This window comes from Callospermophilus lateralis, chromosome 6 (assembly GCF_048772815.1).
Source record: "Callospermophilus lateralis isolate mCalLat2 chromosome 6, mCalLat2.hap1, whole genome shotgun sequence".
Taxonomy (NCBI): Eukaryota; Metazoa; Chordata; class Mammalia; order Rodentia; family Sciuridae; genus Callospermophilus; species Callospermophilus lateralis.
In genome coordinates, this window is record NC_135310.1 from 18,765,993 (window position 1) to 18,790,962 (window position 24,970).

A 24,970-nucleotide genomic window follows, 5' to 3' on the forward strand; every position below is an offset into this window, starting at 1 on the left:
TCAAAAATAAATAAGACTGTTTCCTGAAGTTTCTGATATACCCTCAAAATATGTTCTATTGATTTTCTGCAGGTAGTCATTCCTCAAGCAACAACAGAAAAGAGGAAAATTATATTTTTGAATCCAAGAGTGAACAAGGCAGAGGAGAACACCCAGCCCCAGAAACAGGTAAGTGGGTGCCTTTGAAAATGCACTGCAGAGTCGAGACACCTGTAGAACTCCATGAGCCCAAATGGAGAATGTGAGATGAAGCCGAGAGAGTTCATGGCAGGAACACTGATCCATGGACCAGAAGTGCCTCTTCATCTTCTGTGTCACAATGCTTCTTGGTGCTCTTGAAGCAGCTCACCGTCTCTGGACCTCAGCTTTCTCTTTCATAGATTCTTCTAGGATGACAGTCTGTAGAAATGGTCATACTTGTGGCACAGTAGTCAAGAACTTGGACTCTATGCTTGGAAGCCACTGTTCAAATTCTGGCTTCACCACTGAACTTGGTGGCCTTGGGCAGGTTCTTATCTCTCTGGATCACAATTTCCTCATTGGTGAGATGAGGACAGTAGCTATGCCTGCCTCATAGGGTATTAGGAGAATTAATGGGACAATTAATATAGGGCATTAAGCATACTACTTGGCTCAGGTGATGAGTCAAATATAAAATCATGGCTATTATTGAGTTATTTGTAATATAAAAAGAATGAAGAGACCTAATGCTCTCTCCCAGTGCTCCAGCAACAAAGACAGAAGACTTCAGAAACAGGGAAGTATATGTAGGAGGTGGAAGAAAAATGAATTAAGTGAAAAATACCATAATTCCATACTTTTGATTTGTTTTTAACTAAAAAAAAGACACTTTGGACAGAGTCCTGTAGAAAGGCAGGTTTTAGTCCTAATTTCTATAAACTAGTAGGAAGAGATTCAGGAGAATAAAATAAACAAATATATATATATATAATTTTTAAGCAATATCTGCCTGAGAATAATCCAGATGTCAAGTGCCTGGATGCAACTTCAGTCAGGTCTACTGGCCTACTGAACTTAGCCTATCCCAAGAAATTTGAATGAAAGAGTCTCATCAACATTTAGAAATATACCAGCTTTCTTCTTGTTCCACAGCCAGATGTATCCAGAGGCTTAGTTGTAACTGATTGGTGTCCATTCTATGGGTTAGATATTTCAAATGCTGTTCCCATTCATATGAGCAGAGTACATAATTCAAGTATATAATTCATCAACTTAGCTGGCTACCAAGAATTCTATCATAGTATGTTTTAGAAAAGATTGGAAAATTTTAAATCTCAAATTGCCCAAACTAACAGTATTGAAGAAACTATGCCAAATAATTATTTTAAAGTGGAGAATACCTACCTGGGTGCTATGGTGCACACTTGTGAATTCAACTAAGAATCAAATGATCAAAAGTAAAAACAAGTAGTAATCCCAGCAACTTAGAAAACGGACACAGGAGGATCACAAGTTCTAGACCAATCTGGGGGGGAGGAGGAGGAGGAGGAGGAGGAGGAGGAGGAGGAGGAGGAGGAGGAGGAGGAGGAGGAGGAGGAGCAGCAGCAGAAGCAGCAGAATCAGAAGCAGAAGCAGCAGCAGCAGAAGAAGAAGCAGAAGCAGAAAAAGAAGCAGAAGAAGCAGAAGCAGCAGCAGTAGCAGCAGCAGAAGCAGAAGAAGCAGAAGCAGCAGAAGCAGAAGCAGCAAAAGAAGCAGCAGAAGCAGAAGCAGCAGAAGAATCAGAAACAGAAGCAGCAGAAGCAGAAGCAGCAGAAGCAGAAGCAGAAGAAGTAAAAGAAGCAGCAGAAGCAGAAGCAGAAGAAGCAGAAGCAGCAGAAAAAACAGCAGCAGAAGAAGAAGCAGAAGAAGAAGTAGAGGAAGCAGAAGCAGAATAAGCAGAAGCAGAAGAAGAAACAGAAGCAGAATAAGCAGAAGCAGAAGCAGAAGAAGTAGAAGAAGCAGAATAAGCACAAGCAGAAGCAGAAGAAGTAGAAGAAGCAGAATAAGCAGAAGCAGAAGCAGAAGATGTAGAAGAAGCAGAAGCAGAAGAAGCAGAAGCAGAAGCAGAAGAAGTAGAAGAAGCAGAAGCAGAAGAAGCGGAAGAAACAGAAAACAGAAGCGGAAGAAGAAGAAGGAGAAGAAGAGGAGGAGGAGGAAGAGGAGGAGGAGGAAGAGGAGGAGGAGGAGAAGGAGGAAGGGGAAGGGGAAACGGAAGCGGAAGAAAGAAGAAGAAGAAAGAAGAGGAGGAAGAGAAAGAGACTGGAGATGTAGCTCAGTGAAACAGTACTTCTGGGTTCAATCCCCAGGGCCAAAACCAAACCAAACCAAACACCCCCCCCCCAAAAAAAAAAACCCACACATTGAGATTTACTTTCAATATTCTAGGAAGTACCAACTTGTGGGGGATTTAATTTTCCTTGTCATCAAAGTGTTAAATACGGATCAGATTTGACAGTTCAGCAACCTCCTGTCTGACTTGGTGAATAGGACATTTTCCTTGATTGTATGTCTGTGTTTTACACTACGGTAGTTAACTTGGCATCCCAAGGTTGGGGTTGGGACCTTCACCTTCAGCTCACTTATGTTTTAGCCTAAGCATTCATGCTCAGTTTTTAACAAGTCTGACACATCTTGATGTCAGGAAGCCTCTTTGTTTTTCTGCCCATAAAATGCAGAACTGAGACTGGGTGTTGTTCTAGCTTATAGAAAATGGTTTGTGACTCTTGAGATTTCTGTGGGCATTGACCATAGTCTCTTTTTTTCCCTGTTCCTTTGTAATATAACCAAATTAGTGTAGCACGTACAGGAAGATGGAGTAGGGGGAGAACTGACACATCACTCAACTCTTGCCAAACTACTTCCATAAAAGTGGCCATTAGGAGACTGACATAATTTGCTTTGGCTGCTCTGACCAAAATATCTGACAAGAACCACTTAAAGGAAGAGAAAGTTTATTTTGGCACATGGTCTCAGAGGTTTAGTCCATGGTGGGATGCCTCCATTAATATGGACCCAAGAGAGCACACCATGACAGAAGTGCATGGCAGAGGAAGCTACTCAGGACATGTTGACCAAGAAGCAGAGAGAGGGAAAGGGCCACAGGAAAAAACAGCCCTTCGAAGGCACACACCACCAGTGACACAACTTCTCTACCCACACCCCACCTCCCTAGTTACCACCCATCCAGTCCATTCAAACTCAGATGGACTGATTAGATCACAACTCTCACCATCCAGTCCTTTTATCTCTGAATATTCCTGCATTAACACAGGAGCTTTGGGGGAACACCTCAGATCCAAATCATTACAAAAACACAGCCCCAAACACTTATCATGGAGGAATGAAACAAATTCTTGCACCCGCAGATGCCTCCTCTAATCATATTCCTGTGGGTTTAACAGTTTTTTATTGTTGTGTTTGTTGTTCTGTTTTGTTTTGCTGTTCTGGGGTTGGAACCCAGAGCCTTGGGCATGCTAGGCGAGTGCTTCACCACTGAGCTGTACCCTAACCCTACCACAGATGGCTTCACCCCCCTTCATTCTCTGGGTAAACACTGGCCAAAAATTTGGTAATTAACAGTTACTAAAGCAACTTGCACATCCTCTCCTCCTGCAGCCAGACATAGACTGCTCTTGAGAATCGTGTTCAGGGTTTTTTTGGTTGTTGTTGTTTTGTTTTTTTTAAATTTTTTAATATTTATTTTTTAGTTATCGGCGGACACAACATCTTTGTTTGTATGTGGTGCTGAGGATCGAACCCGGGCCACATGCATGCCAGGCAAGCGCACTACCTCTTGAGCCACATCCCCAGCCCCGTGTTCAGGTTCTCTCAGGATTCTGCAACTACCCTAGAGGTTGAAAACCCCTTATTAGCATGCACCAGTTCTAAGTTCCTGACTTCAGGAGGAGGCTGGCTATACCTGGGGCTAGTTTTAGGCCCCCCAAAATCAAGGTTATTGAAGTGAGCTCCCTCAGCCACCAACCCCTAAATGCAGCAACTTGTATGATGGCATCCCCCTCCTTCCTTTTCCTCTAGCACTGAAGGAAGAGGTGTCCCTCCCTTCTAAGGCCAGTCTCTCCCCTTTCTTAATGTATCCCCTCTTTCCTCAGGTGTGTTGCTCCATCATCTAGTAATTCTTGGTACTTTTAATATGGTTCTCCAAACAAGTCTGAAAACACATTCAGAGTCTCTCCATTTATTAAAAAAAAAGAAAAAAAAATAGCATCCCTCAGTCTACAGACTCCTGGAGTGAATTACAAGTTGCTAATCCAGCGGATTCTCTGGGCTTCGCCTCACTTGACCTCTCATAGCATTTAACCCAACTGAGCCCTTCTTTGTGGACTCGTCTTTTCCCTCAGCTCCCAATACCCTTCCCTCTCAGTTTTCCTGCTACTTCTCCAACCCGTCCTTTAGTAATTCTTCATGTTGTTCTTCTTCTGTCTTCCCCCAAGATGTGGGAGTTTCCCAAGACCTTGCTGCTGGCCTTCCTTTCTTCCTTGTCCCCTGGCAATCTCATCCAGTTTCATGGCTGAGGTTTCCGTCTTCATGCCAAAGGTTTTCACATATTTAGACCCAGATCAGCCAAGAGCCAGGAGAAAATTCCATCTGGATCACCTATAGGCATGTCAGTCTGAGAGTTTGTTTGGAGGGTCTAGCAGGGGAGCACAGCTGCTCATATACCCTTGACTGAAGGACAGTCCTCCTCTATTGGGGAAGGTTGTCCTCTTAGACTGAGCCTGAAGCTTTGGAAGCAATGAGGGAGGAAGGGGACAGCCACCTAGCCAGCCAGATCAGCTGAATCAATCCAGGCAATTAATGGGGTGACAGATGTTTTAGCCAGATCTCCTCATATCTAGGCATGTCAACCTGAAAATGTCAAAAACCAAAATTTCCTCCCTTACCCACCCCAGACAAGCTCCATCATTATGTCCAAGTCACTACAGCAAAAATCTTATCAACCAGACAGATGGATTAATCCTTTTTACATTAATACTTCATGTGTAATTTTGTCATGGTAACTTCAATATTTTATTATGGATTTCTTTTTTCCATTTATATATCTGTCTATAAAGACTTAATATAATTCAGAAACAGTTTTATTTCCCTTTTGGAAAAGTGGGTACCACAGTGGTGAAAACCGTAGGTTCTAGAGTTGTCCTGTCTGGGGTGGTATTGTAGCTCCCCACTTTAATAAGGAATATTAGACAAGTCATTTAATTCTTGATGCCTTAGTTCCCTCATTTATAAAATGGATAAAATAACAGTACCAGCACATGTGATAATTTGTAAGAATTCAATGATTTGAGCTATAAAGCTGGCATTCTTAGATTAGCTTATCTTTGGGAGATAGTTTTATTTATTTTTAGTTACCAAAAATTGCTAGGTGGGCATGGGGAGGGGACTCCTGTGATCCCAGTGACTTAGGATAGCAAGTTTGAACCCCCAGTACCAAAAAGAAAAAAAATGCTTTTCTTTTATTTTCAGCACTTAATTTCATGTCTGGCACATGGAGAGCTATCAGTTAATGCAGAATGAATGAATAAATGATGAAAAAAATGTTACAGAATCAGCTTACACCATGAAGATGTTTGTTTCTCTAGTTCCACCTGTTGCAAGACAGTGCAGCTAAAAATAGTTCTCCCATGTCATCTCCAACCCTGGTTTGACTGCAGAGCACAGCAGACTAGGAATAGAGCATACTGGGCTTGAATAGAAGCCTGGTCTGGGGCATACTGTGCCCCTTCCAGACTCTGCAGGCCTTTAAAACCTGCTTATAGTGTGGTGTCTTACTCCAGTTACATGGGGAAAACTGAAGAGATGTTTTCCTTACTTACTCATAACCAAAGTTACATTAGCATTTTTTAAAGAATTCTTTTTGCCTTTATTTTCTTTCTTTTTATGTGATGCTGGGGATAGAATCCAGTGCTTCACACGCACTAGGGAAACGCTCTACCACTTTGCTACAACACCAGCCCCTACATTAGCATATTTTGAAGTTAGTTTTCAACAAGGTTCTACTGGTTTAACTGGGCACAGAGGCACATACCAATAATCCCAGAGATTTGAAAGGTTAAGGCAGGAGGATCGCAAATCCGAAGCCAACCTCAGCAATTTAGCAAGACCCTGTCTCAAAATAAAGATTGAAAAAGGACTTGGGATTTAGCTCAGTGGTAGAGAATCCCTATGTTCAATCCCCAGTACCAAGAAAAAAACAAAACAAAACAGTTCTACCTGGCTGAGGGTAGGTTCCCTTGACTCAGGAAAGCCCTAACCAGAACGAGAAAGCAGAAGTTAATCCATGCTGAAGAGGGAATGATCATGTGTGAAATGTATATGAATCCATCAATGTGGTCCATAACTACAATGAAAACATTTTCTATAATTGGAATGTCTCTCACAGGGGGATTTGAGGGTGACCTTACTGCAATGTCTGTAACCAATGATACAGATTTAGTAGTAACCTGGTAGATGTAGTTAAAAAGTCTGGATTTGAGACTTAGATCGATAGATCCTCAGCATACAAGTCTTAGGAAAAATTACTTAACACTCTTAGGAAAAATTACTTAACCTCTGTGCACCTGAGTTAATGTGCAGAATGATGGCAATACTAACTTGAGCTGTTCAGATTAACTAGTGCATGCAAAGCGCTCACTGTGCTGTCAACAGTAGCTATCACTGTCGCTCATCGCCCGACCTGCCCTGTTTGTTTCTAACCCTCCACAGGTGCGGTGCTACCCCTGGCATTGGGTTTGGCCATCACTGCTCTGCTGCTTCTCATGGTTGCTTGCCGGCTGCGATTGGTGAAACAGAAACTGAAGAAAGCTCGTCCCATTACATCTGAGGAATCTGATTACCTCATAAATGGGATGTATCTGTAGCAAATGTAAACACTTAGGGGAAGAATGTGTTTCATGTACAATTTATTCTTTTATTAGGTTCTAGTATTTACAGCCTCTTTTGTTTTTAATTGGCAAATCACAAACCTTTATTTACTATAGAAAGATTGTCCTTAAGTACATGAAATATTTCAATAGAGAGAAATTCATGTGATTAAAGACTTTTACAGATCTAATTCTGATTTACTAAATTGTCCCTAGAAATAGAAATTTGTAGTCAGCTGAGGCAGTTTTGTCAGTATCCCCAAAGACGGCCTCAGAGTGGTGGCATTCACCCTTAGCTTTTGAGATGTGGCCCATTGGGCCCTGATAGTACTGGGTCACTTTAGGTATAGCTTCCGGTGGCGCTAGTCTTCTTTAATCTCCAATGCCCCATTTTTCTTTTACTCTGAAAAACATGTTCCTTAGGATGGATTTCAAGGAAGTTTATACTCTCAATGAAATGTTACCTATGGCAGATATATATACAATTTACAAATCTTTAGAACAGATGAAGCCTGAGGAGAGAGGAAGGTGGGTCTTCCCAATGCCTTTGACATCATGTCATGTAGTTGGGGGCCTCCTTAGGCTGATCTTCAGAGGGGGAAAAAAAAGCTAGACTTTGGATTAAAAACACCTCTAAGATGGTTATGAAGTGAGATAGGAAATCAAGGTGAAAGTAATTCTGGTGGCCAAAAAAATTAACAGAAACTTACCCGAGGACAACTTTAAACATTGTGTACAAAGTATTTTTATCAACAGGTGGATAATTAATACTTTGTGATTTCTGCTCACCACTGTTCCATGGTCCAGCACAGCAGCCCATTCATACGGTCACCAGTTTTCAAGATGAGTATTTTTTGATGAAAGAAAAACAGCAGGATGTTAAATGGATTTTTGGGTACAACTTTTGTAAAAATGTCACCATGTTTAAGTGACAGCAGGTTATTTGATCTAATGGAACAAGCCAGGTTTTTTTCTTCCATTTTGAAAATGCTATCCAATGTTATTATGATGTCAGTCAGCTAGGGCCAGGCTCATGTGTTCCAGAGTAGAAAGCAGTGTTGCACAAATTCATCCTTAGAGAAAACTGGCATTCTATCTTTCCTTTCTAAATCTGTAGGTATTTAAAGACAAATTATTTCCTATACATTTAATGCCAGGATTAGATACACTCTAGAATAATTATCCTGAGAGGAATGTGTGATGCAGTGCCTGTCTATGCTTACATGATGTTCCTATTTATATATATATATATATTTTTACCATAAAAGACAAATCTTTTAAAACACTTGAAAAATACTCTAGAGTCTAGTAGTTTATTTTTAGACTATCTAAAGTAGGTGGTTCCTTTAGCAAAGGACTTAATTTGGGTGGGAAATATATCAAAACACATTAGCAAGTGGAAAGATCTAGAAAAAACAATAATCATTTTTGTTTCCTGAGAAACTCATGTTTTTGTAGAATGTTTAGAGTTGAGCAATGATTTAAATTTCAGTGGCAGTTTAAGAGAAATGGACTGTGAATGAATTTAATATGTGTGTACTCCCTGTGATGCTGTACAGTGTCTTAAAACTGATAATGCATGCAACTATCACCAAACCTTTTATACATGTAGAAATTAAGAATAATTTAGGATTGCTATAGTACTGATTTACTTAAGATGTCCCATATTACGTAAACAATATTCCTTTAATAAATTGTATTTTATTCTTAAGCCTTTTGAAAAATCATTTATTATAATCTGTAAGTTGCTATAGTGTTTGGGTTTAATCATTCCAACACCATTTTACAAAAAGGGGAATTGAGGGTTGGAGAAAAGTGACTTGCTTAAAGTCATATAAAATATTTGGGGTTGGGGAGAAGGAAAGTGTACAAAGAATTTTTATCAACAGATGGACTGAACAGGACTTTTTAAAGTCACCTTATCTGATTGAAGGAGTTCTGCATTTAAGATAATTCAAAAATAATTTTAAAAGGAAAGAAGATGTCTACAATTTATTTCTCACACCATGTCCCTATATTTCACATCTTGTTTCCTAAGGCCCACTGAAACCATCTTCCTAAAAAACTTGAAATTTACTTTATCTTCATGCTCAGTACAAGTAGACAACAGCTACTTCTCCAGCCTTCCAAAAGCATTTATGTGTTTAATGTCACCTGAGTACCAAATATGGGTCTTTTCCATAGAAAGACAAGAGAATTTCTTCATCTTTCACTGAGTGACTCTGAAGCCTGGGATTTGGCCCCACAATCCCCCATCATGTGTATCAACACCCTCTTTCAGTCACTGATGGCTGTTCTGTTTAGTATATTTTCCATCAACCCAGAGATGCACATTTCCATCTGTCCCTCAGTTTGGCTGTTCAGACCTTGTTGATGACTTTAACTCAATCTCTCCTATGGAAATTCACCCACCACAAAGAAGCATGTGCCTAGAATACAGGCAGCCCTACCTTCAGATCCTCCCTAAACATCATATCAAGGGGCTGGGGATGTGGCTCAAGCGGTAGCGCGCTCGCCTGGCATGCGTGCGGCCTAGGTTCGATCCTCAGCACCACATACAAAGATGTGTCCACCGAAAACTAAAAAATAAATATTAAAAATTCTCTCTAAAAAAAATGAAATGGAATTATTCATAAAGTTATTTAAAAAATCATATTACATTCCTTAATATGATGTGTTCCTTAACACAAGAATCTGAGCCTGAGCTGCTGTAATTTGGGGTCACTGTTAAATTACATCATCCCCAATTTCACATTTTGTTTTGGGGATTATACCACTTTCTTCCTAGCAGAACTACTCTAATAATTAATTTGTTTTCTACAGCTTTTTTTAAATATTAAAGTTGAATGAGAATTTCTGACAAAGAATGGCTCAAGCCAAATAAAGAGGAAAAGCTTAGTATGTCATTCATAGATGTCCTCATCTCACTGGCTTTTTAAACATGTTGTGAACTTCTTGGCTCCTGGCCCCATTTTCCTAGCTCTTTTGCCCTAGTGAAATGTACATTCTTCAGATAAAGAGAATATTTTAAGTTATAGCTACTTCAGTGGCTAAATATGAAACCACCAATTATTGAAAATAAGGTTAGATGTTTTCATGAATGGATTGAATGGTTAGAATCGAGCCTTCTATATTTATTTTAGGTATCAGCGTGTTTTTATTCCTACTTATTTTAATTCTTGAATCATATCAGTTTTTTATTCTTGTATGTCAAATACAAAAACACATGAAAGAGATAAACATTATTTCACTTAAGCATCTTCTTATAAAGTTATATTAAATTTAGGAAATGTCTCAAAATCATTTAATGGAAAGGTAACATTTACCAAAAAAAAAAAAAACCATAAAGTTTGAATATAAAGGCCTTTTTAAAAAATGTTTTCTTTGGGGCTGGGGTGTAGCAGAGTATAGCATGTGTACATACACATGACTAAAGATCCAATTATTCAAATAAATCAGAGTGTTAACATTTAAAGAACAGTTCCACAGGTCAAACTAGGGACTCAGAAAACTATGTCTCTAAATGTATTTATTATTCAGAGGTTTGTGTACTGAAGAATAGAACTATGGACTATCCAGTCTGAGGGCACTTTTTTTTTTTTTTTTTGGCCAGTATCAATAGATGACCCAGCAAGTCTGACCTTTGCTCAAATCCCCACCTGTGCCTTCCTGGCTTGCTTTATCCAAGTCTGTCCCACCTCCTAATTGCTCACTGGGGCCATATTTTCTGGGTCCTATTTCCCCAGAAAATATCTTTATTCAAAACCAATTTCAAGCTGATGTAAGTGTTCACATGTGCAGTCTCTTTGATTTAAAATGTAATTTCTAGGCAAAATCCTGATCAGATAGTTACAATGGGGAGAAAAATCCTACCTAAACAAATAGTGGCAGCAAATCATTTTATGTAATGTGATCCACAAAGTATTCAGGGTATGGAAATTCAAACCCAAAGGTCCCCATGTACCCCACGCCCCTGGACTGCTGCCCTCTCACACAATGTCTTCAGCACTGCCATTAACTGACCTTTGGACAAAATGGTTTCCTGTGATCCCCATCCTACTGGGATACCACCAAAGTGAGAATGAATCCTTCAAATGAAGCAGCCCTTGAGTGTCCTCTCATGTTGAAAGAGAAGGAAGGGAGGGAACAAGGGAAGGAGAGAAGACATCGCAGACTCCCAGGGATTCACTAGCCCAGCACAGCACCATGAATGCAGTAATAATTTTCTCTCCCACCAAGCAAGGGGACACTTCATAAAGAGTCCTGGCCCAAACACAAAGTCAGTTAAAAAAATGAAGCCCAAGGGGGGAAACCAACAACTACCGTTGTAGTAATGAGAGTATAAGAATTAATAATAAGAAAATTACTGGACTTGATTTCTTTTTATTTTATTACAATATACAAACACAAACTTTCTTGAGCTAGTTTTCCTTCAAGAGGGATTCTTTCACTGGCTCTCTATTTGAGCCACCCTTTAATGTATAGCAGGGACAAAACACTGTTATCTTTCTGAAAAATGCTCTAAGAGACAAGTGAAATTCAATCAGAACTCACTTGTTTTACTGAATATAGTTCAAGGACAGAGTGAGCTGCAGAATAATAATCAATTATATGCCTCAAGAATTTTAGCACTTACCTAAAATAAGCTATTGGTCCACTGAACCACACTTAGAACTTTATTTTTAAAATTTCCCATGTTTATTATTCATTTTTAATATTAGTTACCATATTCACATGAGTTCTTTGAGTGGCATGCCAAACTACTGGAAAATTTGTTAACATTTAATTGAAAACCAAAAAATGCTTACCTTTCTAATAAGATAAACAAAAAAGGAGTTTTTCCTGGTTAATAATCACATACCAAGAATAGCTTTGAAGAATTCATAACAATTCATTTATTACAAAAGAAAATCCTATTTTAGAATCATTGCATTTTTAAGATGCTTTAGTATAGGTACATTGTAGCCAATTTAAAAAGTTTCATTGCCTTTTTAAATTTTAAACAATGACATTTTCTAGAATTAGGGCAATGGGATTTTGAATATTTGCATGAACAATAGTAATAAATTATTTTCCTCCACATGTCATTTTCTTCTGGGAAAGAGTTAAAATCCTCAATAGAAACTCATGCTTTTTATTACTTTTTTTTTTTTTTTTTTTTTTGGTACTGAGGATTGAACTCAGGAGTGCTTTACCACTGAGCCACATCCCAGTCCTTTTTCTATTTCTTACTTACAGACAGCATCTCACTAAATTGGGTAGAGTGAGATAAGTTGCTGAGGCTGACATTAAACTTGTGACCCTCCTGCCTAAGCCAACCAAGTCACTAGGATTGTATGTGTGTGCCACTGCACCCAGATAATTATTACATAAGTTTTGGCAGCGAATTTGGTCTTTAATAAGGTTAGAAAAATAGACAAAATTTTGTTTCAACATATCTCATTAGACTGGAACTTTTTGAAATATTTTCATTGTTGCCCTCCACAATATATCATTTCTATTAAGGAAAAATAAAATGCCAAATTATGACTAAAGATTAACAAGACATTTCTTATATGTAGACTACATACATATATAATTCATCTCTCTTAAAGAAAAAAGTTCTAAGACCTAGTTAAAATCTACTATTCCCATGGCTACCTATTTAGTAATACTCCCTCAAAATTCACCCTATTTATTCAACACCGTGAAATTTTAATTCTTAAAAGTGCAAAGTCCAAGATGCTTGAACAATGCTTGAATGCACTGGTCTGTACCATCTGGGTAGCAGTTTTGTCTTATCATACTTAAAAACTATCTCTGCAATTAGACTGCAGACTTCTTGATAGTAAGGGTCTTTTTCTATCCCCAAAACCTAACATCGAAATTTATATAAATAAAATGTAGGTAATGGATATGATATAGACTAGCAAACACCTCACGTAACACTGAGTCCTGGATGCGAAGGTTTCCATAGCCAAGGGCTTAGAAGTGACAGACAACAGTAAACTGAAGACAATGGTAAAATTACATTTTGGGGCACCAAATAATGCTAGATTCCTTGTCCAAAGCCTTAGCCAAGAGGAGACACTTGTGAAAAGATGTACGAATAATTTTAAAAAGCAATTTTTAAAGCAATAATAAACATTTTAAGAGTAGGGAAGGGTGAGTCACATGCTCACTCAGGATCTCCTTGGCAAAAGTATGCACACTTTACACACAGGAGGGCACTGCTGGACATTCTGGTTCTGCTCATTCTAGAGCTTGTAATAGTTTCTCAAGTTCTAGAACACTAAGAAAACCAAGATCTTATAAAATCTATAAAACTATAACATGTAAACAAGATCCCCAAAAGCCGGCACTTTCTTAGAAACACATTTCATAGGCACTATATTAATAAATCTATATATGAGAGCTGGGTTTTAGTACGTTTATCCTCCACTGTATTCTTCCCTGACAATTAAGTCAATTCATTCACCCACTCACTGATTTGGCATTTATTTTCTAACTACTGCAAGATGAGCCCTGGGTTGGACCATCAGAGAGAAATGGTGAATGCAATGTGGTTCTTGCCCTAAAGAAATGTAGTCACATTCCACAATGTACAGAAGAATTGGTGTTAGTTACCTATTCAGATTTCACAAATCAGAGAAGCAATTTTTGCTTCATGGTCTCAATCAACATTCTGGATCTTGTAGACCTAATGTTCTCCCTTCTAGAGTCAAACACCACCAATGCCTCTTTTGCTTTTAACTTTATTTGGCAAAGCAGCACTGCATAAGCTGTGCAGAATCCAGCACACAGCTTACACAGCATGTTAGATTCATATACATTATCAGCAGCAAACTAGAAACAGAAAAAACAATATTGAACTACAAGTCTCCTATTGGTTTTAGAGAGAGAGGGAGAGGGAGATGGGGAGAGGGAGAGAAAGGGTGGGGGGAACTATGTCAGTTATGTCCAATCTGAACAACTGAGTGTTGCTAGGACATTACCTGCCATCTTCTTAAGTTTCAGTATTTACAATGCCTAGTTTTAAGGTAACAAAGCAGCTGATTGTATCTACAACATGCTATTCTATGATACCACATCAAAAGCTTTAAAAAGAAAGCTCATCTCTATTTTCTTAGTAGTCTCTAATAGACATCCAAATACCAAGAATCTTAACTTGTGAATGGTGGTGTTATCTGATGCACAAAAGAAATCTCATAAATTAATATCAGAATAGAATTAAATGTCCAAGAAAAGAAAATTCACTCCTCAAAATCAATTCACAAACTAACTGTTTCATTTTGCAGAAACCCTTCTTTTAATATTTTAAAGTAAAATGTGGGCATGTTAAAGTAATAACACACAGATTTATACTTTGTATCCTTCCTCTACCATTTGGCTTTGTGCCTCTTTGAAGAATTAGAAGACCCTACAAAACCACAAATTTCATGCTGAAAATAACAGTGTAACAAAGTCCAAAACAAGCTGTGATGCTATTGGTTTTCAAAAAGCTTTAAGGACTGAGATGAGCAATCCACTGCAATATTATAGACTGGTCAAGCTGATGTTGCTTTACAGCTCATCCCTAGGGGGAGAAAAGAGAACAAAAATGGTTAAGTACAAGTCACATACTATAAAATTTGGCTTTCTAATAGTTTAGATACAACACTCAAGTCAGCAAAAATGCACTGATCCCCAAGCAATGTAGTAAAAGAAATAAAAGCACAAACACGCCCAAATCAAAGCAAAAATGGAAGTCAGTTATTTCAAACATCTTTCATGCTACTCCAAAATGAAGTACAAAGCCTAAAGAGCCTGAGTTCTTTATCTTTACTTCTAAAGATAGATTTTCCTTCAAGATAAAAAATTCAGAAAAATTATGACTTCTAGATCTAGGATCATTTTGCTAATGCTATTTGTCATAAAATAACAATTTGAGTATCCAGAATTTTTTTATTATTACATTCACAAAAGTGGACAAAAGTGTGGTCTTTTGCTTAGAATATCTGTTAGCGATTCCAGAGTGGGTCAATATCAACCCAAACTCTCTGGGAGAAAGTGCATCATCTGTAGGTATAGTATACCTGTCAGCTGACTTCATAAGGCAGCTTTATCAGCTCCAAAAGAAGCCATTCACTCAGCCAGGTGGAGCACTGTGCCAGCAACTGCCAGTGAGAGGAAGGAAGGAATAAAAATGCAGTCTAAAATAAATTGAATGGTATATAAATTCTACCTTAATAAAATTATTCAAAGTAAAAAAATAAAACATCAAGAAAAGCCTGAAAACCTCATATTTGAGGGTAATCTGAGTGACAAAAACAATGTTAAACACTCAAGTACTTTAGGAGTAAAGAAACATTCTCTTTGCAATTACATCTCAAATGATTCAGGCAAAAAAACCCCTTACATATACATGTATAAAAAATGAAGAGGGGTCAGAAGGTACAAGTGGAAAAATGGAAATAAATGGTCAGTGACTCTGGACATTCAGAAGTTTAGTTTTGAAAAAGTTGCCAAAATGAATTTGAAGGGAAGTTGAACAGTTTATATTGCATAGGTTAAATGGTCTATTTGGTTTTTAAACTAAATTTTATAAATAGTACAAGAAAATATCTTAAAAATAACTACTCCCATAAGCTGCCTTTATTTTACTTATTTATTTAGGGAGGGGGTGGGGACTGAACCCAAGGGCGCTTAACCTCTGAACCACATCAGAGCCCTTTTTATTTTTGAGACAGGGTCTTGCTAATTTGCTGTGATTGACCTCAACTTTTAAGAATTTCTTCTTGTCTCAGCCTCCCAAGTTGCTAGGATTGCAGGCATGTGCCACAGGCCTGACCAGTATTGGATTATCTTTTAAATGATATATTAATTCTGTCTCTCTTACACCATGTCCTAAGAACAGCTTATAATTCTCATAAAACAGCTTTAAGATTCATACTAACATTAAAATAGTTAGTCTACAAAAAGTTCACTTGCAAACTGTTCTATTAACCAACTAAAATAAATTAACTGTGCTTTATAAAATATGATTTTTTTTTTCAGTGCTGGGTATTGAACCCAAGCCACATACATACTAGACAAGTGCTCTACCACTGACTACACTCCCATTCAACATACTATATATGTTTTTTTTTTTAGTTGAAGTTGGACACAAAACCTTTATTTCATTTATTTATTTGTTTGCTTGTTTGTTTGTTTATTTATTTATTTATTTAATGTGGTGCTGAGGATCAAACCCAGGGCCTCGCACGTGCTAGGTGAGCACTCTACTGCTGAGCCCTAACCCTAGCCCCAGCATACTATATTTTTAAAAATAATTTGTATTTTATTTACCTGTTACAGACGTTAAATATAAATAAGTTCTAAGGTCCCAGCAATAACTTAGTATGTTTCCAAATAATTTTCTTTATTTAAAAAAATTCTTTAATAAAGGAAAGGAAATTAGATTTATAGAACCAAATTTTAAAATTTAGGGTACCAGGAAAAGCCAAAAAATTTGTTGCCAGAGCATGTACAACCTTGTCATATCCCAATACTCCAAAATCCATGCAATGTTAAGCTATTAAATTTTTCCTAATGGGCTGGGGATATAGCTCAGCTGGTAGAGAGCTTGCCTTGCATGCACAAGGCCCTGGATTCGATCCCCAGCACCAAAACAAAACAAAACTCAATGTTCAAAATTCTGCATAGCCATAAATTTCTTTATGGAAATTTGACTTATATGCATGGGTCATTTACAGTAAAAAAAAAAAAAAAAAGTACTGAGCTGTGTGTGGCAGTATATGCCTATATTACCAACTGTCAAGAGGCTGAGGCAGGATGATCACTAAAGCCTGGAGTACATTACCAGCCTACCAGCCTTTTCAACAGTGTGACTACCATCTCAAAAAAAAAAAGAAAAGAAAAAAAGAGTTAATCAAATATGTGCTAAATATATTAATAACTATAAATTTATTACATTAGGTTTAAATTACTTCACCCTAAACATCTAGTCATATTCTTTTAAAAAAAATTTTTTTTGGGGTGGGATACTGGGGATTGAAATCAGGGACACTCAACCACCGAGCCACATTCCCAGTCTCACTGAGCTGCTCAGTGCCTTGCTATTGCTGAGGCTGGCTTTGAACCCATGATCTTCCTGTCTCAGCCTTCCAAGCCAATGGGATTACAGGCATGCGCCACTATGCCAGGCTAGTCTTATCCTTTATTAAGAACAAATAAAAAGGTGTACTATCAGGAAATAACAATCAAAATCTAGGAATGTTTCCTAATAATTTAATGAATTTTCTAAGGTAATATAAACTTTGTATGAAGTTATTATGAGAAACATTTTTTAAATGTCATAATGCTATAGGATATGTGGTGAAATAAAAAAGGACTATATATATATTCTAGGACTTATACTCTCAATCTTAAGAAATGTGCAGTTCAGGGATGGGGCTGCAGCTCAGTGACAGTGTGCTTGCCTAGCATGCGTAAGGTCCTGGTTTCCGTCCCCAGCACCAAACGAAACAAAAAAAAAGCACAATTCATCACAACATTTTTTCATATATGTGTGGCACTTTAAGAAGACATCAATAAATAAAATGATTACAGAAGGATAACTTTGACGCATTCCTCAGTTTCATAAATCAGAGATGGACTTATTGCATTGACTCTGGGACTATTAAAAACAAAAATTAAATAAAACATTTACCAGGAGAGGAACAAAATATTGATTCCTACATACTTGCTAAGTTGCTTAGGCCCTTGCTAAGTTGCTGAGGCTGGCTTTGAACTTGTGATCCTTCTGCCTCAGCCTCTCAAGCCACTGGATTACAGGTGTACAATTTATTTTTAAAATACAGTTTGTCATATTTCTTTGGCAAAAATTGGGTCTCACCATCATCCAAGCACTGCAACTAGCCCTGGAAAGCTAGAAAAAGGAGGAGGACACGCCGGTGATGAGTCAGAAAGACACTATGATGAATTATTAATTAAACCTGAGCAAACAACAGAAATCATATAGCCTGGCAAGAAGCTGACCAAAAACCTTTGTAACAATTTTCAAATGTGAGATGGGCATTTAGAAAATAGTGTTGATATCGTAGCTATCAATTCACTTCTTTTCATCCTTACTACCATTACCTTGATTCAGGCCATCTCATTTCACCGCTGAATTGCTATGAACATCTGTTTCTGACTAGTTTTGTCCCTTTCCAATTTACTTTCTATGTAACAGCCAGACTGTAACTCAGATAACTTCACTGCCTGTTTTAAACACTTCAGTTACTCCCTGCTGAGTCTTCCTACCATACACTGTAACTGCCTGTTGGTCATGGTCTTGGTTTGGATTATGTGACTATAAGCTCTATAAGCTTCAATGTTAGAACGAAAGAGTCCTGGAACTCAGTGCCTTCCATAGTGGGTAAAAACTTAAGTTCATGGGCTGGGGATGTGGCTCAAGCAGTAGCGTGCTTGCCTGGCATGCATGTGGCCCAGGTTCAATCCTCAGCACCACATACAAAGATGTTGTGTCCGCCAAATACTAAAAAATACATATTAAAATTCTCTCTTTCTCTCTCTCTCTTAAAAAAAAAAAAAAAAAAAACTTAAGTTCATGAATGTTATTCAGAATGTCCTTAGCACTGACATATAAAAATCTGCCATTGAAATACATATGTTACCTGGGGGAAAAAAAAAAGAAGTCAGTCCTTAGTCAAGTACAGTGGCATACATCTGTAATCCCAGCTACTTGGGAGGGTGAGGCAGAAGGAAACTGAATTTGAGGCAAGACTGAACAACACAGGGAGACTACATAAGGGAAAAGGAGGGGAGTGCATGGGGAAGGGAGGGGAGGGGAACCTCTTTATGAAGAAAAAAGAAAACAGTGTATACATAGGGGCTGGGGCCGTAGCTCAGCGGCTGAGCACTTGCCTAGCATGTGAGGCACTGGATTCAATCCTCAGCAGCATCATTTAAAAATAAATCAAGAGTGACTGTTTGAGATGGGATGTCTGAGCTCTTGAAACTGCCCCTTTGTTGTCATGAGAGCCAGTAACTACTGCCTACCATTCCTCAGTTAAAAGAGCATCTCAGGAGGTACTGGACAAAGTGATTCTACAGATCCTGAACTTCTGCCACAAGTGTGACTGATGGGAATGAACTTGCTAGCACCTGTTCTGGGTTGCTTGTGAACACTTTCTCATTTCCCAAATTAAAACATGCAGTTTTTTAAATAAATAAATAAATAAATGTATTTTTAAAAATACATATATAGAATTAGGGCCAGGGCCAGGAAGGACCTTAACAAGCGAGGGCCCAGGAGCTTCAACTACATTAGCTTCATGGTAAATCCACCTCTGGTTATAAAAATAAAATGCCTTTTTATAATTCATTCCTCATTAAATTTTAGGTCAGATGTGTTCAATACTTTATAAATTGAAACATTTTAAATTTATAAATCTGAGCTTTTACCTGATATAAAATTTCAGTTATTTCAGTAAAATAGTTGTCCCTTTTATAAACAATGGTAATATTTATACAATTATATAATTTTCTAAGCATACTAGAAGCAAAGTGAAGGCAGGTTGTTATTAGCTGTTAATAACTACATCCGATGCTAACCAAAAAAACTGGTAGTTTTTAAAATGATTTTTCTAAGAAATTGCCATACTCCAGGACAGAATTCAAAGGAAGCAGCTAAGCTATAAAAGGAGAGGATAAAATATAATTTTTAGTGAGATATCTAGGAAAAGGCCAAGTTGAATTTAGTTAAAACACTATTTTAACAACTGAGTTAGATTCATTATCATTTTTACAATTAAACATTCATTCAAAAAATGGCTTTCTTTATAGAAAACAAATCAAGGTCTACCAAGCTTAAATTATCATTTACTTACTAAGAAAACAGTTATCTTAAAAACAGAATATTTTTGTCAACTGAAAATAGATTCTAAGACAAGGAAAATGTAAAGCCTTCCTTATAAGCTGGAGTTCAACTTCAAGCATTCAGTTAATGGCACTCCCATGTACTAGTTGCATTCCCTCTCACCAAAGGGAGGAGGGAGGGAAGAAAGGCGAAGAGAAGGAAAAGTTTTGGCCTCAAACAGAATATTCAGATTTTGCTGTAACATAAATTAAAAGCAGGGCCAGCTACTGTGGGGGCATGTCTGTAGCCCAGCTACAAAGTTCAAGGCCAGCCAGGCAACTCAGTAAATCCTGTCTCAAAATAAAATTTAAAAGGGGCTGGCAGTATGGATCAGTAGTAGAGTGTTTGCCTAGCATGCAAGAGGTCCTGGGTTTAATCCCCAATAATGCCAAAACCAAACAAAACCAAAAAACACCACTGAACAAAAGCAGGCATTATATTCACAATGAACTTCACACATGCCATGAAGACTGTTAGCCTGTATGGGGCTGGCCTCTGGGTGGGTTTGTGAGACTTGGGCATTTACTGAACAACATCTATAGAATCCTTCCCCTCCCCAGGAACATAGCCAGAATAGCTTAAAAATTGGCTGTTCTAGAATACAGAACAGTGAAAACTTCACTCAATGGTGAATCTGAAATGATGGCTGGATGTGAAACAGACACAGGCTCTCATACATCTATGAATTGAATGAAAGAAGGAAATCAAGCCAAAACTTAGAATGTCCTCTCTGGAATTCTGACACTTTCAAAAACTGAGATAACTGTATTTTTCTCCTTCTTTCTTTTTGCAACAGTGCAACAGAGAGTGAATGAGGCAGGAAATGATGGTCCTCTTTTTCCAGACCAAAGCCTCTGTTTCCATGCCCACGCAGCAGCTATAAAAATGATCTACACATATAGAAACAGAGTGGCAGATAATGAATAAAATATCCTTAGAAAGTACTGAGCTGGGGTTGAACATCTCTTAAAAAAATAAAAAGAAAGAAGAAACACCATGTGCCAATCAAGTCTCACCCCTCGCTTCCCAAAGATATGAGGTAAACCAAAAGAAGGGCAGACCATGCAAACTTTTTCACATGTTTAATGTAATGATTTTTTGATGTTTTAATGGAGTAGCATGAAGGTGGCAATCAAAAAAACTGCTTCTGTACTCTAATGTCTTAAAATCCACACCCTTTCACCTTGCATGTGTGGAAGAAGTAAGAGCAGAAGAGAAAATCACTTCCACCTGGACCACTGCTTCTCTTTATCTGTTAAAGGCACATATATCACTCCCATAAGAGGTTTCATTTTGACACTGCCATCTTGTAGCTTGTCGTACTGCTCCAACATTTGATTTCCACCTGCAGGACCAACTGGCAATATCAATCTTCCACCAGGCTTTAACTGGTCTATTAGCTAAAAGAAAAAAAAAAACATAAGCACTTGAGTTTATGTTAACAGTAATTTGACATCACTATAAGCAATGTTCAGTGTGCAGAAAGCAGAAGTGGGCTTTGTTTAGCATGCATCCTTCGGGATTAGTTTCAGAACATCTCAAACCACATTACTCAAGCCCCTTATATAAAATGGCACAGCATTTGCATATAACCGATGCACAACCTCTCTTATATTTTATCTCACTTTTAAAATATTTTCTTTGAGACATGGTTTTTTTGCCCTCGCTGGCCTGACTTAGCCTCTCAAGTAGCTGCGAATGCAGATGTGTGCCACCATGCTCAGCTTCTCCCATATACATTAAATCATCTCTAAATTACTTATAATACCTAACCCAAGGCCCACACACCACTTCATTTGCTTGGATTCAGAATAGTACTTGGGATATAGCAAACTCAAGTTTTGATTTTTAGCAGTTTACATTATTTTCCCCAAATATTTTCTCTTCTGTCCATGGTTGGCTGAATCTGAGAATGCAGAACTGGCAGATACAGAGGGGCTAATTATACATACTTGGAGTGTTTTACCACGACTCAACTCACTCATTTACCTCTCAGCCTCCCCTACTAAACTACAAGTTCCTTGAGGATAGGGACTGTGCCTCTGGCCCAGCACCTAACAGCACCTGGTACAACTGCAGTGCTCAACATGTCTGAACTGAACCACCTAACAGAGCTAGCCTCTTGAGAAGGCCAAGGACAAAGCTGAAAATTCTGACTGTATGCCTGTTTCGGATCTTTGTGAGTTGGAAGGGGGTGTTAAGTGTAGAAAAATCAGCAAGAAATCCTGTCCTATTATTGTAAAATCTAGGGCATCATTGCAGCAAAGATAAGGAAGCTGTAGTGACACGACTGAACTTAGGATTACTGGCACCATTATGAGGGAAGGTAAAGCTAGAGTTCCGTTGCATTAGAATGAGGACATCTCTATCAAGGAAGAACTGAAAAGCCCCCTAGGCGGAAAATATTTAAATCATATGTTACCATTTGACTATAGCCTTACATACCACCATTATTCAAAAATAATAAAGAAGAAGACTGACTTTAGATAAAATTACCCCAGGGAAGGATGCCCTCAATTAAACTTTGGTTGACAAAAGTCTATTTTAATTTTTTCATTTTAAGTTTATCAAAGAAATACTAAATTTTAAAACTTAAAGTAAAAACAACAGATGGCTTCTCCCCAGACCCAGTCTTATTCCCTAAATCCAGTCATTTTAAATCCTTTTAGTCTGGTCTTCTGGTATTTACCTTTATATTTCAAAATACATGCTAGATAAGGATTGAGATTTAATATACAGTCTACTTCCTTCCTCCAATTTAACCAATCATAATTTTTCTTTAAAAGCCATTTTGAGTTATGTGTACGTGTACATACAGTTTGTTCCTGAGCCATGAGGTACCCAGTGATTGCTTCCTTTCTTATATAATAGTTTTATTTTCCCTCTAACTAAAATTGAAGTTTTTTCTTTTTCATTCACTTAATTTGTAACTGTCTCTAAATCTTTCTATTCTTCAACAGCTTCTTGATGAAAATTTCACTTCTAAGAGGTGCTTTTTTTGGTCTTGTCTGTAGAAAGGTCTAGATCTATTGGGACTTGCCTGTACAATAATCCTGGGAACTCCTATTACCTCTGACCAAGATACTCTACTTCCCAGATCCTATGGCTTTCTCTCTTTGGTTTTCCCTACTGTCTCTCTCTTCCATCATTTCCCATCTTTTGATGAAATTATTAAAGCACTTCCTCCAGAAGCATTTTGTGAAATAGTGCATAAAATGTGAGACAGATTGAGCTTTCCAAGTCTAAAGCCATTTTTTATTCTATTCATTTGGTGATAATGGATTCAAAGAGAAGTCACGGTTGGAAATCATTTTTAGCTCCAAATATGATGGTTTGCTTCTCTGACATGTTGATTCTAACACTGTTATTTTGCAGTCTGAAGTCTTTCTGCTTGCCAATCCTTAACAGGATCTGGTTTTGTTTTTCTGGAAACTTTTAGAATCTTCTTTTTATCCTGAAAATTCTGAAATCTGTGATGATATTGTGATTCTTCTTTCTTATTTTAAAAATTCATTAGCGAGGCATTCAGTAGATCTTTTCAAATTATAGAATTATGTTTTTTCTGTTTTGGTGAAATTTCTTACTTAGGGCTGGGAGCTGTTCCTCAAGAGTTTTCAGCAGCAAACCTTCTTTTTTTTTTTAATATTTATTTTTTAGTTGTAGTTGGACACAATACCTTTATTTTATTTATTTTTATGTGGTGCTAAGGATCGAACCCAGGGCCTCACATGCAATAGGCGAGTACTATACCGCTGAGCCACAACCCCAGCCCTGCAAACCTTCTTTTCAGACTTATGCTTCCTCTGATATCCAATGTCCCAATGGCTCCAATTCCTAAATCTTTTCAGTACTGTGCAGAGCAAACTACTTCTGCATTGATAGTCTTCTCTGTAATCTACTTGGTTTTTGCTTTCTCTACCCTTCTGAGTCAGCTATAACTCCATCTTATCATATACAGTACGGAGTCCACATTGCAGGCTATGATCTTCTGTTCAAAGGAATATGGAATTTGTGTTTCTGTTTGTTTTCCTAGTTGTTTTAGGTGGTATTTCAGGGGAAGCATAAACATTTTACTCTGCTCACTTAAAACTGGAAAGCCCCTTTAGCACATCTCTTAAGTTTAATCAGATGTCTACAGATTCCTATACTACTTCAAGTGCTACAACAATTAAATTCACATTGAGCTAAATCTAGAACTGTCCTTCAAGATCATTTCAAAGTCTTAATGTGAAAGATGAGTATCATACCCATCCTGTTCATTTACACATAATTCTATTTGAGATTTTAACTCTTTACTGGAGGCTGCCAATATATTAAAAGAATAGTTAAAAACTTTTCACGTGTTCATGTTAAAATTCTTGCACTGTTCATTTATAACATATAATTTCTATATATATTAATAGTTCAATTAAAATGTGTTAAAATCACTGGTTTAGTAATTTTTTAAAACAGATAATACCCAGAAAGATTAAGTGATTTTCCTAAAGTCATTCAGTCAGTAAGCAGTAAATCAATGACCAGAATAAATCCCCCAGTGTTCACCATTTTTGGGGGGTGGGGTGGGGTATGGAACCAGAGCATAGGCTATGCAAGGACTCTACTATACTAAGCTACATCCCTGGCCCTAATTTTCATCTTCTAACTAATCTAAACATGAGACAAGTGCAGTGGCATATGCCTGTAAATCTCACTGACTCAGGAGGCTGAGGCACATGGATGGTAAGTTTGAAGCCAGCTTTATTGAAACCCTGTATTAAAAGAAAAAAGGGGTTGGGAATATAGCTGTTGGTAGAGCGCTTGCTAAACATATATAAGACCCTGGGTTCAATCCCCAGCACCACACCAAAAAAAAAAAAGAAAGAAAAAAAGGGCTGGATGTAGCTCAGTGGTAAAGTTCTCCTAGATTCAATAAAATAAATAACATGAAAAAACAAAACAACCCTTTCTAGATTGAGAGTGGATAAAACTTTTCGACCCTGGTTATCCAACCAAGAATTACATAAAACCTATGTGTAATAGAAACCTGGTATTTCAGTAAATCTAACCCAAGATTCTTCTTTTCTATCATGTATATGTGTCTGTATATACATATATGTACATACATATATATATATATATATGCTATGCTATCATAGGATTCACTTCTCTATTAAATATATTTCTAGAATATGCTTTTTGAGGATATAATGTATGACGAGTATCTTCT

At 37.6% G+C, this 24,970-nt stretch overlaps 2 protein-coding genes across 8 annotated transcripts in view; one reads left to right on the forward strand and one right to left on the reverse strand.

The window, feature by feature from the left end:
* The window catches only part of Lrp11 (LDL receptor related protein 11), an 82,833-nt gene that overhangs the window by 35,004 nt on the left and 22,859 nt on the right, over window positions 1-24,970 (forward strand). For 2 of the 4 annotated variants that reach the window (XM_076858138.1, XM_076858141.1), the window contains 2 exons: window positions 73-168; window positions 6,724-8,448. In XM_076858138.1, the coding sequence (XP_076714253.1) occupies window positions 73-168; window positions 6,724-6,878 (251 nt within the window). In that variant the 3' untranslated portion in view covers window positions 6,879-8,448. Of the gene's footprint in view, window positions 1-72; window positions 169-3,707; window positions 3,759-6,723; window positions 8,449-24,970 lie in introns of those variants that run through there. The other 2 variants (XM_076858140.1, XM_076858139.1) reach the window with 2 other exon arrangements.
* Window positions 13,598-24,970, reverse strand: part of Pcmt1 (protein-L-isoaspartate (D-aspartate) O-methyltransferase) — a 43,198-nt gene continuing 31,825 nt past the window's right edge. For 2 of the 4 annotated variants that reach the window (XR_013091608.1, XR_013091609.1), the window contains 3 exons: window positions 20,995-21,164; window positions 14,936-15,016; window positions 13,598-14,436 (listed from right to left, as the gene is read on the reverse strand). Coding sequence is in view for 2 of the 4 variants with exons in the window: in XM_076858142.1 (XP_076714257.1) it covers window positions 14,424-14,436; window positions 20,995-21,164 (183 nt within the window). In the remaining 2 variants the exon portion in view is untranslated. Of the gene's footprint in view, window positions 14,437-14,935; window positions 15,017-20,947; window positions 21,165-24,970 lie in introns of all 4 variants that reach the window. The other 2 variants (XM_076858142.1, XM_076858143.1) reach the window with 2 other exon arrangements.